Here is a 17,299-nt window from a genome sequence, read left to right on the forward strand (position 1 = left end):
ACTTTTGTTTTCCTCACAGTTTTGGACATTAGGCTGTTAGGATGTTTTTAACTGTGTTTGTACTTGCGTTAACTCGACTGCACCGCTCCAGTCCCTCCTCAGCGTCTTTTTGCAGACTCGTATCGTGGAGTTGTATGTTTGTACAGAAAAACTTTTGCAAACGCTTCCATGTGGACAGATTTTTTTATTTCTTTTTTTCTGCATTTTCAAAAGCAACTGTGTAGACGTGGCCTAAGCCATTCCCTCCCTTGTGTGCGCGTGTGTGTGTACATGTGTGTGTGTGTGTGTGTGGTTGACAGCTGCATTGCACTGCACTCCATCTTCTGTGGCCTGCTTGTCCCCCAGAGATCAGTGCATTTGGTTCTCTTAAAAAAAGCCTTCTGCTGTACCAGATTGGATGATGACCTTTAGATTCTTTGATTTATGAATTTCCTTGTTTTCTCTCTCTTTGCTCCTCCTCTCCTCCTCTCTCTTCTTATTCTTTGTCACTTTTTCTCTCTTTCTCTCATTTATTTTTGTATCTAACCTGTGTCGTTATGTTTGCAGTTTGGTTGTGTTTTATTAGGTTAACCCTCCCCCTCCTTTCTTTATTTCTCTCTCCTTTTTTCTATCTCTTCCTCCTGTCTTACTCCCGCTGTCGTTTTAGTTTTTTGTGTTTGGTAGAGAGAGGTTGTGATGACGAAATGTGTCGATGGTTAAGCTGACTGAGTCATTCCTCTGCTGTAGAATAATTTCATCAACCTGAGCTTCCTGAGGCTGTTCAGAGCAGCTCGCCTCATCAAGCTGCTGAGACAGGGAGAGACCATCCGCATCCTGCTGTGGACCTTCGTCCAGTCCTTCAAGGTCTTCACACACTGACACACACACACACAGTGCAAAAAAGATCCCTGTCTTAACAAGTCATTTAGTCTCACAGTCAGTGTTAAAATCCTGTTATTTGCTAAATAAGTGAAGACGTCCGCCAATAGGAAAGGATAATCCCACTTTCTTGTGGCAATCAACTATACTAGTGGGCTGATCTGCCTTTTTTCAACATACTTATACTTGTTTCCTAAAAAAAAAAAAATAAAAAAAAATAAAATCCATGAAGCAATTGAAACTGCAAAGGAAGAAGTGGGATTAACTCGCCTCACTGATAGATTTTTCTCAAATATTCTGGGGAAAAAAGTGAAAAACAAACATTTTAAACACACATCTGTGTAAGCATGCACACACTGACTGCTTACATGCATTCACACAAAATAGAGGTACGTGCACCCAATTTCACATACACACACACACCTGCACATTTATGCACACAGAGACACACACATGTACTTTGACCGCCTGGTTGACTTCACACACACGTGCATGTATGCAAACACACACTAAATGCACACATATATAGAGAAAATAGGGATGTATGTGCATCTTTTGTACGTACACACACACTGACGCATGTAGTCACTTTATATATACACATCAATCCATGCATCTTTTTTATACCTATGAATGCAAGCACACACACACACACACACACACACACACTGACACACACACAGTGCAAAAAAAAATCCCTGTCTTAGCAAGTCATTTAGTCTCACAGTCAGTGTTAAAATCCTGTTATTTGCTAAATAAGTGAAGACGTCCGCCAATAGGAAAGGATAATCCCACTTTCTTGTGGCAATCAGCTATACTAGTGTGCTGATCTGCCTTTTTTCAACATACTTATACTTGTTTCCTTAAAAAAAAAAAAAAAAAAAAAAAAAAACATGAAGCAATTGAAACTGCACAGGAAGAAGTGGGATTATCTCGCCCCACTGATAGATTTTTCTCAAATATTCTGGGAAAAAAAGTGAAAAACAAACATTTCATACACACATCTGTGTAAGCATGCACACACTGACTGCGCACCCAATTTCACACACACACGTCTACAAGCACACACATGCACATTTATGCACACAGAGACACACACATGCACTTTGACTGCCTGGTTGACTTCACACACACTTACACACACTAAATGCACACATATTTAGAGAAAATAGGGATGTATGTGCATCTTTTGTACGTACACACACACTGACGCATATAGTCACTTTTATATATATACACATCAATCCATGCATCTTTTTATACCTATGAATGCAAGCACACACACACACACACAAAATGTATTTATATTAATAGACACACTCCACTGCACATCCTTGACTGATGCTTCCTCTCTGTCCGTCTGCTGCTTTAGGCTCTGCCGTACGTCTGTCTGCTCATCGCCATGCTCTTCTTCATCTACGCCATCATTGGCATGCAGGTGAGTGCTGCCTATCAGCCGCCATTTTGGCTCCACTGTAAAACTGTTTCAAATCAGCATAGATGCACAAACTCATCGCTCTTTATGGTCAGTTTTTTTTAAGCCTTCTTGTCTGGGGCTTTGAAAGCACACACAACATTTCCGAGGGTCAGAAAAATTTCTCTGCACATTTTTTAACATAGTGTGCAAACTCTTATGTTAGCTTTTAGGCTACTATTCAAATTTGGAAAGTTTGAAGTATATATGGGTTACAATGTCATGACTGAAGTATATGGTAGCCATTCCCAAGCTTATTTATGTTTCAGAAGTTGTTGCAGCAATTTTTGGGTTGATACCATTTGTTAGACAGGCACAAAATCTGACCATTTTTCACTGCTTGAGAATTAATAAAAATGGTCAAAACTCCCTTGAAATGCCACATTGGGACACCAAGACCTTTAGCAACACCATAGAAAAATTCATGCTTTGATTTGGTGTCCAAAACCTTTGACATTTGAAGATTTCTGTAAGAATTGCATTTTTCAGTGATTGGATGGTGGGCATTCTGTTCCGGAAATTGTTCAGAAACTCCCTCTTATTATCAATATAGCCGGAAAACCAGACATCCTCTGAATGGCCTCTCTCTCTAGCTTGTGGATGTAAAGCTTCATGAGGCTGTGATCATCCCAGAGGTAGTAGATCTTATTATGCGGTGGCGTCAAAAGTTTCAAAAAATGGTCTCACTACAACGAAATGGCTCCTATGGGGGCCAACATCATCACACATGAATCAAATGTGGCTCATTGAATCCACAAGAGTCTCAGCTTTCCAGTCAAAGCCAACTGATGCAGCTCCAAGACTGTTTAGGCCCCAGTCTGCACACACACACCATTTTACAGCAGGCAAAAAACAGTACTGCATTTGTACTGCATGCACAAACTTGCATGGTTTGTAGTACAAACTGCATGGGATTAGCAGAAGGTGGGCACGTCTGCAAAAGGGAGACCCATGGGTGCCCAGAGAACCCATTTTCATTCAGATATCTGGAGGTCAGGGGTCACGGGACCCCATTTACCCTCACCAAAATTTATCCTTTGACTTTGAAGAACTATTAAAGAATTAGCCACTACCATAAGCAAACGAGAGAGAAGGTCAGCTGCAGTGGATTTTATGTTGTATGCCACCGGGTGGGGTTAAAGGAATAGTTAACAGAAAAAAAATTACTTTTGTCTTTTTTTTTACTCACCATCATGCCTAGTCAAAACACTGGTGAGTTACTTTGCACAGGTGGATGTCAGCCATCCCCAAAACATTTTTGAAGTGAATTATGACTGATTGTTTTGCATCTCTGTTCTGTGTGTGTGTGTTTGTGTGTGGTTGTGTGTGTGTGTGTCTGTGTGTGTGTGTGTGCAGTTGTTTGGAAACCTAGCTCTAGATGAGGAAGGAGACAGCGCCATCAACAAGCATAATAACTTCAGGACCTTCATCATGGCCCTCATGCTGCTGTTCAGGTGAGTCCTTTGACTTGACCTCAGTGTCTCTCAGTGGGTCTTTTTTTCCTCTTTGTGCTTCCCTGTTTTTATTCTCTCTTTCTGCTTGTCTTCAATTTTTACTCCATTTGTGCACCCAACAGTGATTTATCTATTCATGTTAAAAAAAAAAAAAAAAGACAGAAAGTAAAAGTGCCTGCACCAACACTGAAAATGTGTGTAAATGTGCTCCCAAAATGACAGTTGAGTCTGAAACTGCTACCTGCGTTTTTTTTTTTTGTTTGTTTGTTTGTTTTTTTTGCATAATTGAAACCTAGATATCATTCAAGAGACTCCAGAGCTTTTTTAATTTCATTTTTAAGTCATATTTTGAATCTGTTGTGCTTGTTTGGGTTGACACTGAACTCGCCACATGAGCGTCACTGTCTGTGAAATGCACGCTGAAGTGTGTGTATCTGTGTGTGTGTGTGTGTCCACCCGTGCAGGAGCGCCACAGGCGAGGCGTGGCATGAGATCATGCTGGCTTGCCTGGGTGGTAAGGAATGCGACCCGGACTCAGGGAACACAGAGCCTGAGTGTGGCAGCACCTTCGCCTACACCTACTTCGTCTCCTTCATCTTCCTCTGCTCTTTCCTGGTGAGAAAAAAAAAGCAGAATGTGATTTTATTTTGTAAAATGGTTTTCAAATATTCATTTTCTTGTACTTTGCACCGTTAGACTCACTTTTCCTTCCTGGAAAGCAACATATTTTCAGGGGTTGTTGTTTTGCATCGCAGTAGGTGCACGTGAAAAATTTTGAGATTGTGAAAAATAAAAATATATTTAAATGAAATGTAAAAAAAAAAAAAAAAAAAAAAAAAAAATAGAAAATACATAAATTAGAAAATAAATAAATATAAAAAAATAAAATACATTTTGGCTGCATAAAAGATACATGCAAATTAATAATAGATAAATAAATAAAATATGACTTTGGTAAACAACTGTGTTGCAAACTTTTCAAAGAAATATGAGCAGCAACACCAAGGATGAAACATTTCTCCTCCTTCTCCTGGTGCCTGCTGCGCCTCCTGCAGATGTGCAAATGACCCCGTGCATCACCTTCTTGTTCCCCAAGAAGTTGCGTTGCATTTTTTTTTTTTTTTTTTTTTTTTTTTTTTAATATTAGACTTAGACTTAGACTTTCTTTTATTGTCATTGCACAAAAAAACACAGCAGTGAGATTTTGGCAACAAAATGTCGTTGCTTGGCTTCCGGATTACAGCAGAGATGGAATTGTGGGACCGTTTAAATATATATAAATATAAGTATTATATATAAATATAGTCTATATAACTAGTGCGATATGGTCTATATAACTAGTGGGTTATTGCACGAATAGGAGGTAATTAATTCTCCTCATCCCAGGGGTGTCTCCCGGAACTGGGCCACACACCCTGGGCCTGAAGAAACCATACCTCCATAAAGATATATTGCCCAGAAAAGTATTATTAATATTGCATCCTGATCCAGATGCTGAATCTGTTTGTGGCTGTCATCATGGACAACTTTGAGTACCTGACGAGAGACTCCTCCATCCTGGGGCCGCATCACCTGGACGAGTATGTAAGAATATGGGCTCAGTACGACCCTGCCGCCTGGTGAGTCGCACGCACACACACACACACACACACACACATGCATATACACCGCAGCAGACACACACACCAATACACATGCCCCCACCCCAAAAAAAAAAAAAAAAAAATCACATACAGTAGCAGGCACATATACAGTCTTATACGCAGACACATGTATCCAAAACACTGCTGCCATATAATTGAAATACAATATTGAGATATTGCATTACAGCCAGTGTAATAGGCGTATACACTGACTATAACTCTATAAATGCCATAGCTGAGGCAGATACACTGACACACTGAATGTAAAATAACTGTTAACCCTTAAATTTCTCTCCCGTCCCAAACCGGGGAAAGACTTTTAACGTCATGATTTCACTCAGGAGGTTTTTAGAAAGGGGCGGCCGACAGTGACCTGCCGCCTCTCTCTCTCTCTCTCTCTCACTCTCTCTCTCTCCCTTTCTTTATCTCTCTTGCTCTCTCTATCTCTCTTTCACTTTCCTTTAATCACACTGGGGCAATTTGTACACAGTTGTGACATGAATGTAATCCCCTTCCTCTCCCTTCTGATATAATGTGTGTATGTGTGTGTGTGTGTGTGTGTTTGTGTGTGTGCGTGTGCGCGCGTGTGTGGACGGTGTCGTACACCTCTAGTTCTCTGTGCACTCGGTATAAATAAATGCTCTCTCCCTCTTCTGCTTCTTCTACCTTCTCCTTCTCCTCCTCTTCTCTCTCTTCTCCGTCTCCCCCTACTCTGACTCGTCATCACCTTCCTCTTCCTTCTCTCTCTCTCTCTCTCTCTCTCTCTCTCTCTCTCTCTCTCTGTGTTCTCTGTGTTCCTTCACCTAACCTCCCCCCCTTGTATTTTTCTTGCAGCGGGCGCATACATTATAAGGATATGTACAGTTTATTGCGAGTTATCTCCCCTCCCCTGGGCCTTGGCAAGAAATGCCCACATAGGGTGGCCTGCAAGGTTTGGACCAACCCCTAAAGCACAAACTTAAACGCAACCTGCTCGCCTTTAAGAGACTGGAATGAATGTCGCTCTTCTTCTCTCTTTCAAAACCAGTTCTTTTCCACTCCAGCATTTTCTTTCTCCTTTTTGGTTTGGTTTCCATCTGGGTTTGCATTTCTCGTTTGTTATTTATTTGGTTTCTTTAGTTCTATCTCATTTCACCATCGAATCATATATATTTTTTTTTTGTTTGTTTGTTTGTTTTCGGGTTTTCTCTTGTATATGCATTCTGATATGACAACGAGAATGTTTGAGACAATGCAGAAACGCGCACACATACACACACACATGCACACACACTCTTGTACGCACTCACCCACACACCTGTGGTGGTGTGTGAAGCATGAGGTGGTGCACTGCACTCGCTATTGTCTTCTGACTGAACGCTGGGGAAAATACACTGACCAGTCCACCTTTTTAATTCACTTATTGTGTAAAAAAAAAAAAAAAAAACAGAATCTAGACTCCAGTCAACCATTGTCTTTTATTTCTGCTTGCTGTCTAATTTTGCCTGGGCAGAAAATGGTCTAGCAATGTGCATTGTTCTTGTACGGGTTGGGGTTTTGGGTGAGGGCTGGAAGAGGGAGGTGGGGGGTGTTTTTGGGCAGAGGCATACGCAGACAGGGTTTGGCCACGCTGTGCTGCCACCACTCTAACCTCTGTAGCTGTCACCAAGCCAGTTGTTTCCAAACTTTACACCGCCAAGGCCCAAGAGTCCACAGGTTTTCGGCCCAGACAATCACCACAGCAGTGTGTTCAAAACATTTACCCCGGGAAAAGGAGCAACACCGTAGCGGCAAAAACACTCCAGCACTGAAAGTCTGACTCAAGTAAAAGTATAGATGTCGTATATGTGCATACATGCATGTAAACATTCAGTTTCACTAAAAATGCACATAATGCAGGTAAACATCTTCAGTTTTTAGATCAGTCACACAAATCAATCAACGTCACAAAAAAGTTAAAAAGCACCAAAAGCACTGTGAAGGAAATGTATGATTACATAACCTGTGTGTGATAATCCTATCTGATGTTTGATTACCTTTAATCTCTAGCCATTATGATAAGTATGATGTTTAGAAATATATAAAACATTGACTTTGGGCTATGTATAATGAAGAGATTTCTGTTTAGTGTGAGATAGAAGTAGAAGTACTGAGTGTTATCTGTGTTCAAGCTGTGTGAGGACGACAATATGAAAATGTTTCAGCTGTAAGAAGCTGAGCAAATGCCTTGTTAAGCAGCTAACTTTGGTAGAAACAGACAGATAAGAGTTGGGGGCAGAGCAAACAAACGCCTTGTAAAATAAGACTGTGATCTTCTGCACTCTGGGCGTAATTCTGTTAAATTGTGTGACAAAAACATACAAGAGACATCTGTCTTGTTCCTCATTCGAGAGGAATTAGAAATAATTCCCACGACACCACTCACTAAAAAGCCCCAACATCACAGAAATAAGCTTCATGGAAGAGCGACAGAAAAAGTAAAGTCAAAGCTTACCTTGTAGCTGAGAGTCTGTACTTGCACCATGTTTTTGACCCAAAGCTCAGAGAGAAGTCATCCGAAATAATTCAGCATAATCCTCGCCAGAGTCAAATTTGGTTTTGCCTAGTATTTTAGCGTCGTATTTCTAACTTCTCTACTTTTACAAGTAAAACCAGAAAGGAGGAGCTAAGCGGTTCAATCAGCTGCTGTGGTGTTTAGTTGGGAGTAAAACCTGCAGACGTCCGGGCCAAAACAGTCAGTCTACTATGTCATGCTTAAGAGATAATTTGTTTTAATGCACCGTTATGTGAAATGATAAAACATGGCCAAACTCGCTCTGTTTGTGGCTCTGAATTAAAGTGGGGTGGGGGGGAGAAAAGGGCAGGGTGTGTGTGTGGTTTTGGGCGGGGAAGATGGACGTAGAAAAGGCCCTGTGTCCACCAGGCACCTCTTTTTTTATGTATTTATATTTTTTTTTTAGCTGGGTGTGCTCAACAGATGGTTGTGGGAGGCGCTGGTCAGGACTTTGCTGTTGCTGCAGGACGGCTGAAACTCACTGTTTGAGGAGTTACGCTCTGAAATGTTAACTTAACCCTCCTATTATGTTTGAGGTCAATTTGACCCCAGCCAATGTTTAACATCTCTAAATAAACAATTAACATCATTTTTTTTTTTTGCTTCATATTTAATGAGTGTTCCTAATGTAATGGGTACTACCGGGTAAACATGAAATTCTCATGATATGTTTTCAATGTCCTGTACACACTTTGTAACGCATCGGTTATAAATAACAAAAATCTGTACTTAGAAATAATATAAAGCCGTTAAAACACCAAAAAGTAATATTTCTTTCCAATTTTACGTCAATCAGTGAGATTTTATGGTGATTTGCATATTTTTCCATTGTCGCACTGCAAAAACTCAAAATCTTACCAAGATTATTTGTCTTATTTCAAGTCAAAAATGTCTTATTACTAGTCAAAATATCTCATTAAACTTAAAATAAGACATGATCACCTCAGAAGTAACTTGTTTTTACACAATTGTCTCTTGTTTCAAGTGAAAATTTGCTTGAAACAAGTGAAAATTTGCTGGTTTCATTGGCAAAATTTGTTTCTTGTTTTTAGCTAATTTTCACTTATTTCAAGTGAATTTTCACTTTTTCCACTGGCAATGAAACAAGCAAATTTTCACTTGTTTCAAGTGAATTTTCACTTGAAACAAGTGAAAATTGTCTAAAAACAAGTTACTTCTGAGGTGATCATGTCTTATTTTAAGTGTAATGAGATATTTTGACTAGTAATAAGACATTTTTGACTTGAAATAAGACAAGTAATCTTGGTAAGATTTTGCGTTTTTGCAGTGCGCCTAATAGGAATACTGGATGTATAAGTGGGGTGGATGGGGTGGGGGGTTATGTTTTATTTAAAGGACTATTTAGGTAATCAACAAAAAAACATAAAGTACTTGACACATAAACTTTGATAACAATTTTAGTTATAATAATTTTGTGGAGGTTTAAACTGCTGGGGTCAAATTGACCCCAAATATAAAAGATGTTCAAAAATGTGAACATAACAGGAGGGTTAAATCGCGCCAAGCCGTCGGACGCTTTGTCGGACGCACGCACGCAACAGCACGTCCTCCCCCGCCACAAACATCTGGGAAACAAAGCCACGGCGGCGAGACGGGAGAGGTTCCCGGTGGACACGCCGCCTCAGTGAACAGACTGCATTGACTTGCCATTGTGACTCACCCCCGATCTCTGCAGCGGTGCTTTTCCTTGCCTGCTAGAAGCCCCGCTGCCAGTTCTATCCGAGCGGCGAAAGAGGGCGCAGACCTAAAAAAAAAAAAAAAAAAAAAAAAAACAGCCCGAATCCCCTTTTCACCTCGCATAGAACGGCGTCTCAACGACGACTAACTGAGCCGAATAATAACACCTCCCTCCAGCACCCCCCACCCCCTCACCCCACCCCCTACCCCACCCCTTCTAGAGCTGAGCCACTTACTACACCCCCTCGTTCTCTCTCGTTCTCTCTCTCTCTCTCTCTCTCTCTCTCTCACCACGCGTATCCACAGCGATCAAAACAATAACCTCTATGTATTTGTTTCCCCCTCTTTCTTTCCTTTGTCGGTTGCTTTCTTTTTTCTCCTCATGTCTCCCCCTTCCTCCCAATGCACCTTTGTCCGTCTGCGTCCCCCCTCCCCTCCTCCTCCTCTTCTTCGTCGTTGTCCTCCTCTTCCTCCTCCCTGCCCTCATCATTTATTTTCCTCCTTCGTTTTCACGTCGTCCTTCTGTTCTGTCTGTTTGTCGTGTATGTGTGTGCGTGTGTGTGTGTGTTTGTGTTGGCGTTGGCGTGCGGGCGTCTGGATGCATGTGTGCATGTGTGTGTGTGTGTGTGTGTGTGTGTGTGTGTCTGTGGCCACCCCAGCGGCCGGATCAGTTACACAGACATGTATCAGATGCTAAGACACATGTGTCCGCCGCTAGGCCTCGGGAAGAGGTGTCCCGCCCGGGTCGCCTATAAGGTAGACTCGCCCCTCCCACCACCCCACCTTCCTCCCTCCCTCCCTCCCTTCCTCCCCTCCTTCCCTTCTTCCCCTCCCTGATCCTTCAATCTCCGTTCTTATACCTCCCCATCGCTGGGGAGATCCCCCTCTTCCTCCATCTGCTGCTATACCAGGGCTTCACCTCCCCCTTTCCCCCCCTTTCCCTCTCTTCTCCTCCTCCTCTCCCTCCCCCATCACCTCTTCCTCCCTCCCTCCCTCCCTCCTCTCCCTCCTCCCAGCGGTGTTCTCCTTATTGTCTGTTAGTGGTGGTTGTGGTGGTGGTGAGCGCTGTTCTCTCTTCTCTCTCTCCGACCGCGGGGATGGAGGGATGGGCTTCGTCGTGAAGTGAAGTGATAGTGGAGTGGTAGTCAGTCTCCTCTTTTTTTTTTCCTTTTTTTTTTTTTTTTGTTGTTGTTTTTCCCTTTTTATTTTCCTCCCGTCAAGCCGCAGGAGTAAGGGAACGGAGGAGGCTTTGGCGGTCCTTCTGCAACCTGCACGGACGCACACACGCACACACACACACACACACACCGAACATGCACACACATACTCACAATTCTAATTCCTTCTTTTTTTTAAAAAAAAGAAAATAGATTAGATGTATACTTGATTCCACTTAATTTAACTTGAACTGAGCTGAAAACCTTCATTTAGTTTACCTCGTAGCAAATTAATGCCATATCACATTGCTTTTAAATTTGCATTTTACATGTTTTACCATGCATGCTGCAGTAGGAGTTCAGAAATTAATCAACCTCTAACAGGAACTGCCCTCAGACTCAGTTTGTATCACTGATTACAAACAGGAAAAATGAACGTTAAAAAGTGCAAAACATACCCAAAAGACGTATTATCTGGGTAGCATCGCCTTAGATTGATTATGAAGTATGATTATTCGCACAGCATTGTGAGCGATGTACCTACGGGTGCCCGCTGCAGCCAATATTGCATGTGGTCATTTATCGATATGGCTCATGACCTTGTATGTTGGAGTTTGTGTGTTAAAATGTTCAGCTAAAATGAGCTATCGATCCACAATAGACAACTAAAGTAAATTGTTCATCTAAAATCTGCCGTTTACATACTGATACACACAATAGAAAGTGAATGGAAGAAGCGGAACTATTCTAATCAGGGTTATATTCACACGGTGCAATGATTTGCTGCTTACGATGCAGGTACAGAAGGATTGGCAAGGTGACTATCTTCAGTCCTCTGCGTCTCTTATTCCTGTGGATGGCACTCTAGTGCGCACACACATACACACACACACACACACACACATTACAAACACACACTGACTGCACAACATGTAATCAAATGGGTAGGTAAAGTTCTGGCTGGCCCTTCTAGCCCAGTTTTGTGTCTTCTTTCAAGATTTTTTTTTTTTTTTAATACCCAAGAAAACTTTGGCTTCTTTGTGTGCCACAGACCAGCAGTGTAAAGGCTTGGGTCAAACACTTCGGCACTCGCTGTCCCTCGTTTGTCTTGTCGTCCATCCTTACTCTCCACTTCAGTGCAGTCCTGACTTGTCAGTTCTCTCTGTCTTTCCCTTTCTCATTGAGATCCAGATTCACTAAGATACCAGCACAAGCGAAATTTGTGCTTTTTTTGTGTCTCCGGCGCTGAAGTTAAGAGCACAGAGTTCTCGTTATCCACAAAGAAATTTATGGAAATTAAGGTGCAGCGCAAATCGTCTAAACTAAAGGTGCAGATGCTCCTATCTGCTTCATCCATCCATGTTTTTTGGTCACTAACCCAAACTTGTGATCATAGGAGAATGTTCAAACTTAGATCAAAATCAGTAAATGAAGAGCTTTGCTTTCAGACTCAGTTCTCTCTTCACCGTGACAGTAGCCACGTTTACATCAATGTATTTTTATTCACATTTTGAAGTATCTCATTAGAAAAGATTGATGGAAATGGCAAAATTCAAAAAAGCTTACTAAATTTTGCAAAAAAAAAAAAAAAAAGTTGAGGTAGTTTTTGCCTTTTTCAAAAAAGAGATGGAAGCACTTTATTTGCATAATGATGACAATGATAATGATGCATAATGATGTCCTTGAACTTATGGGCGTTCTGTGACACAGGGCATAGCAATTCATATAATGTAGTTGGAAATCTGCATTAATTTGCAATCTCTTTGAATTGAATTTAATGTGAAAATTCAAAAAAATATGCAAAACATGTGAAAAATATGTGAAATAATGTGATTTTGCAATTTTGTATGACCATGTTATTTTTTAGCAGCATTATTAGGCACAATGTCCACTAATTACGTACGGGTAGTGAACATCATGAGACTCTGATTTAGTTGGTTTAGTAATATAACTCACCCCCGAACCCCGATCTTAAGTGAATCTGGATGTCAGTCTCTTGTTCGCTCCTTTTGCCTCTCTTTCTGTCTTTTATTTTCACTCTCTCCTTCTTGCTGTCCTCTGTCTTTTTCAGCCTTTCGCTCTCGTCCTTGTTCTTCTTCCACCTTTTTTAATCGCTGTCTCTACCTCCTCGTTCACTTTTTCGCCGCTCTCTCATTCCTCTGTGTCGCTCTCCCATCTCTGCGTCCACTTGTCAATCAGCAATCAGCAGCCATCCTCCATTTTAACCCACCTCCATCCCACCCTACTCTGTCTCTGTCTATCTTTCCTCTCCTCTCTGTTCTTTCCTTCTCCTGCTCTCTCCAGTCTGTCAGCTGCCCCGGCAACGGCCCCATCACACATGTCAGTCATCGAAGCCTTCCAGTGTCCATCGATAAAACTTCATGCAAAAAAAAAAAAAAAAAAAAAATCCATTGAGATTAGAAAGTCCTCATGGTGTTTTTCGGCGCAGAGAGGGGAAGGTTAGATATCTTGGACTTTTGGTCCCTTAACACTGATCACTCTAAACGTCCAGTCGGTCTGTAGCAAAGTTCTTGATGTTCCCTCTAGCAGAAGACAGACCTTCACCCTCACTGGGAAAAGTAGGTTTGATAACCGTGTATTGCAACCACAGCTCGCTTTTGGACTTGGCCTCTTCTCAGTGAACTTATGTCAGTGTCGTTTTTATAGTCCTTGTCTTTTTCTCTCGTCTTGTAGTTCTCGCTTCTTTCCTCTCTCCTTCTCTCTTTTCCCCTTTCTATCGACACACACACACACCCTCTCTCACCGCCCCTTTCTCTGTTTCCTCTTCAGCTGAACCACGTGCTCTCGATTCCTCTTTTGCTCTCTCAGTGTCATCGCAATCTTCCTCTTCTTCTTCTTCCTCCTCCTCTTCCTCCTCATTCTCGCCCTCCCTTTTTATCTGTAACCCCATCTCATGACCGAGCTTAGAGCCGCCTAGTTGAACTCAAATAACTGCTGTCGCCGCCATGTTTCCCCCCCAAATAGGCCCCTTCCCCCCCTGTCCTACCCTACCACTACGGAGTCTGGTTGGTCCAAAAAGGACCAAAAAAAGAAACATCAATCATCTCTTTTTGATCTTCTCTATGATTTTTATGTCTTCTTTCAGGGAATGCCACAACTCTAATCCTCTCTAACTCTTGACACCCCCTTAAGACACTGCACCCGTTTGGCATTGAGAGAGATCTTGACTTGGTGATAAAGTAACACCATCGCTGTCCAATTTGACTTCGAACAAGGGAAATTACAAATGATGTGAAATTGTAGAGAGTGACAAAAGAAATTAATCTGTCAATCAGCAGGATCAATCCACTTGGATTGAGGATACTCTCTTTGCGCGGATGCACGGCTGCTTGTATTGTGATAGTGGGGTTGGGTGAGATGGGAACGGGGGGGGTAGTGGGAAGGGTTGGGAAGAGTAGTGGGGGGTGGGGTGATAAGGGGGGGTGAGGTGGAGGCATGCTGCATGCTCTGTGTGTCCGGGCCGGTGGGATTTACTTACTAGGGGGGTGTTGTGTGGTGTCGCATGCACGCAATCCTCGCATTCTCTGTCGCATGGCTATGGGCGACATCGTGCACGCCTGCCTGCCTGCCTGCCTGCCAGGAGCTGTGGATGTTGGCTGCTGCCCTCTGCCTGCCACGCACCCGGCTTTGGGCATGCCCGACACTCGCACACGCACCCAAAGACAACAAGTACACAAGCACGTACACACACTGCCGCCATCTCAACACCGTGCTTGCCATCGTGAGTGCCCAATGCTCATGTTCATAGGCAAACCCAATGGATGCCAACTAAGGGGGATAGGAACGGCAAGCGGCCCCAACAGCTTGTTTTGTTCTATCCGCGGGGTTGCTCCATTGGTTTTACCTGGTTTAGATATGTGAAGACAGGGAACCTCCATGCAGGTAGGGGGAGCTCTATAGCGGATGCCTCGATTGAGTAAAACAACACCGCAGTCTCCTTGAACGTGGCAGAATTACACCAGTGATACTGTTATTGTTCTCCAGTCAACCTATTCTGTCTGCAAAGGACTCCAATTAAGCGCACTTAATTGCAGTCTGTGCAAATAATTGTGTGTAAGTCCGGGCGGGGGAGGGGGGCGGGGATGTTGGGCTGGAGGTGGGAGGGGGTGGGTGGTTGGTGTATGTGTACTGTTATATATATATTTATCTATATGTGTGCAAGAACTAAGATGTGTGAATGCGCCACTGCATTCACACATTTAGGGAACATGGGCACAGGTTGGGTCGGAGGCCATTTTGGCTCCGATTGTTCTTCCTTGTGGTTCTCGGCTCTCACAGTTGCTTAGCAGCAGATGGCCCCCATTGGATAGCTGTGCTGTCTTGTAGAGTATCACTGGCAAACAGGAGACACAGGGACTCACCTATGGGAGTCACTTAAAGCAAAAAAAAACCCAAAAAAAAACGCATGCACCGATAAAATGAAGTGTGTGCAACCGACTTGAAATGAACGACAAATGCGTGCTCAGCAGTTACTCAGTTTAGCAAACATCTACCTGTTTTCAAAGAGGACTTTTTAAAGCTCAAACAATGCCTCGAACGTAAATTCACCCCCCCCGATTGACTCGACCTATCTCTGATGAGAAAGCATTGCCTTGACCGCTCTATTGTCCTCGACTGAGCTCTTATCTGTCTCAATGACCGTTTGGGAAAGCTGGACAAACCCTGTCCTGTTCTGATTGGCTGGTGTCTATGGAGCTCTCTCAACCCCTCCCCTAAACCCCTCCCCTTCCCCTTCCTGGAGGTTCAGACACGCCCCCTTTGCAGGACACGCCCCTTTCTCATCCTCTCATCCTGACTGGCTCTCCACAGAGGCTGCTGCGCATGGATCTGCCGGTTGCCGACGACAACACGGTGCATTTTAACTCCACCCTCATGGCGCTGATCAGGACGGCCCTGGACATAAAGATCGCCAAGGGTACGCCGCTCAGTCCTACGATCCCTCCTCTCTCTCCGTCCATCTCAGTTCTCCTCCTGTCTGCTTTTTCCGATGGGTGTGACTTCATCTCTGTCGCTCTCGCTCTGTCTGTCTTTCTTATCAGTCTGTCTCTCCAGCAAAAAATGTTGATTTAGGTAACAAATGAGATGTGAACTCAACACTAACAAAACCCTTTTTTTTTTGTTTGGGTGAATGTGTATCCGCATGAATGGCTAAATATATTTCTTTTGGGAATTTACCTCTTGGTCTGTACCATCATTGCTGTGTGTGTATTGGTGTGTGTATGTGTTTTGTATGTGTGTATATGTTTGCTGTTCGTGTATGCGTGTTTATTGTGTGCATTATGGGCATTCGCTGTCTGTGTGTATGTGCATTTGTGGGTGCGTATGTTTGATGTGTGTGTGTGTGCGCCCACACCGGGGGCGGGGCCACCCAGGCGGTGCAGACAAGCACCAGATGGACGCGGAGTTGAGGAAAGAGATGATGGCCATTTGGCCGAACTTGTCCCAGAAGACGCTGGACCTGCTGGTGACACCACACAAGGGTAAGCTGCAGCAAAACAAAGCACAGCTGTGTGTTGACGTGTGTGTCCGATCACCAGCTCACCAAGAGGACAGCTTCTACCAGCCAGTGTCATTCACTGCTCTGCATCTCCTGATCAGGCTACCACAGCAGAAACACACACAAACTCCAATGCAAATACCAATGCAGATACAAATACACAAACAATACACACAAAAAGATACATTGTGGTTTTTTAAGCAGAATTTTATGGTTCAGCTGGGTGGGGTCAGATTTTGTGTTCCTTCCAACAGTCCTGAACATCGAAATGATGTCTCTATTACCAGAAACTGGCCTAAAGGGGGCGCTGTGATCAAAGGGTTTTCACTCAAATTTCTTACTATCTCAATAAACCTTGGTGCAATAATGGATTTTGCTCTGGTATTTAAAGATTACCGTGATTAGTCTGCTGGAGGCGCTATAATTAAAAGGTCAAATTTCTAACTAATCTGCAACATCACTAATTTGATTTGAACAAAACTTTCGGTGATGAAGTATTTTGTATGAATATTGATTAAAGGAAAAATCTCCTTATTTTGAAAGGCCGTAACCGCTACATCACTGCTCCAATGTAAATTAAAATTAGAGGGATAATAGCGGATAATGTGTTTACTCTTGCATTTCAATATCAGTTTTTTGTTTTGTTTTTTTAATTAGTTTTATTAGTATCATCACGATGTGAGTCAAGGTCATCATTAAGCTATTTCACTCAGTCAACGACTACTATCTTAAAACACACCACACATAAATGCACTATACCACCAATTTACATATGCAAACATACACACACACACACATGCACACTCACAGCGTGCACTCGCATACATTCACACAAGCTCTCCATCCATTCAAGTCAGTCCTGGTATCAGGGGGTGCCTACTATAGAAGATCCTCTATAGAAGTCTTTTCACTACAGTAAGATTTCATTAGCAAATAAATGTAATAGGCCTATAGAAGTAAGATG

General features: G+C 42.7%; 1 protein-coding gene across 1 annotated transcript in view; it reads left to right on the forward strand.

Moving 5' to 3' along the window:
• The window catches only part of cacna1ab (calcium channel, voltage-dependent, P/Q type, alpha 1A subunit, b), a 124,281-nt gene that overhangs the window by 73,765 nt on the left and 33,217 nt on the right, over positions 1–17,299 (forward strand). Inside the window, 8 exon segments of the mRNA XM_030050031.1 lie at positions 727–843; positions 2,231–2,296; positions 3,689–3,786; positions 4,251–4,401; positions 5,278–5,405; positions 6,264–6,360; positions 15,648–15,753; positions 16,211–16,318. Coding sequence (XP_029905891.1) covers positions 727–843; positions 2,231–2,296; positions 3,689–3,786; positions 4,251–4,401; positions 5,278–5,405; positions 6,264–6,360; positions 15,648–15,753; positions 16,211–16,318 — 871 coding nt within the window.

The sequence above is a fragment of the Myripristis murdjan genome, chromosome 1 (genome assembly GCF_902150065.1).
Source record: "Myripristis murdjan chromosome 1, fMyrMur1.1, whole genome shotgun sequence".
NCBI lineage: Eukaryota > Metazoa > Chordata > Actinopteri > Holocentriformes > Holocentridae > Myripristis > Myripristis murdjan.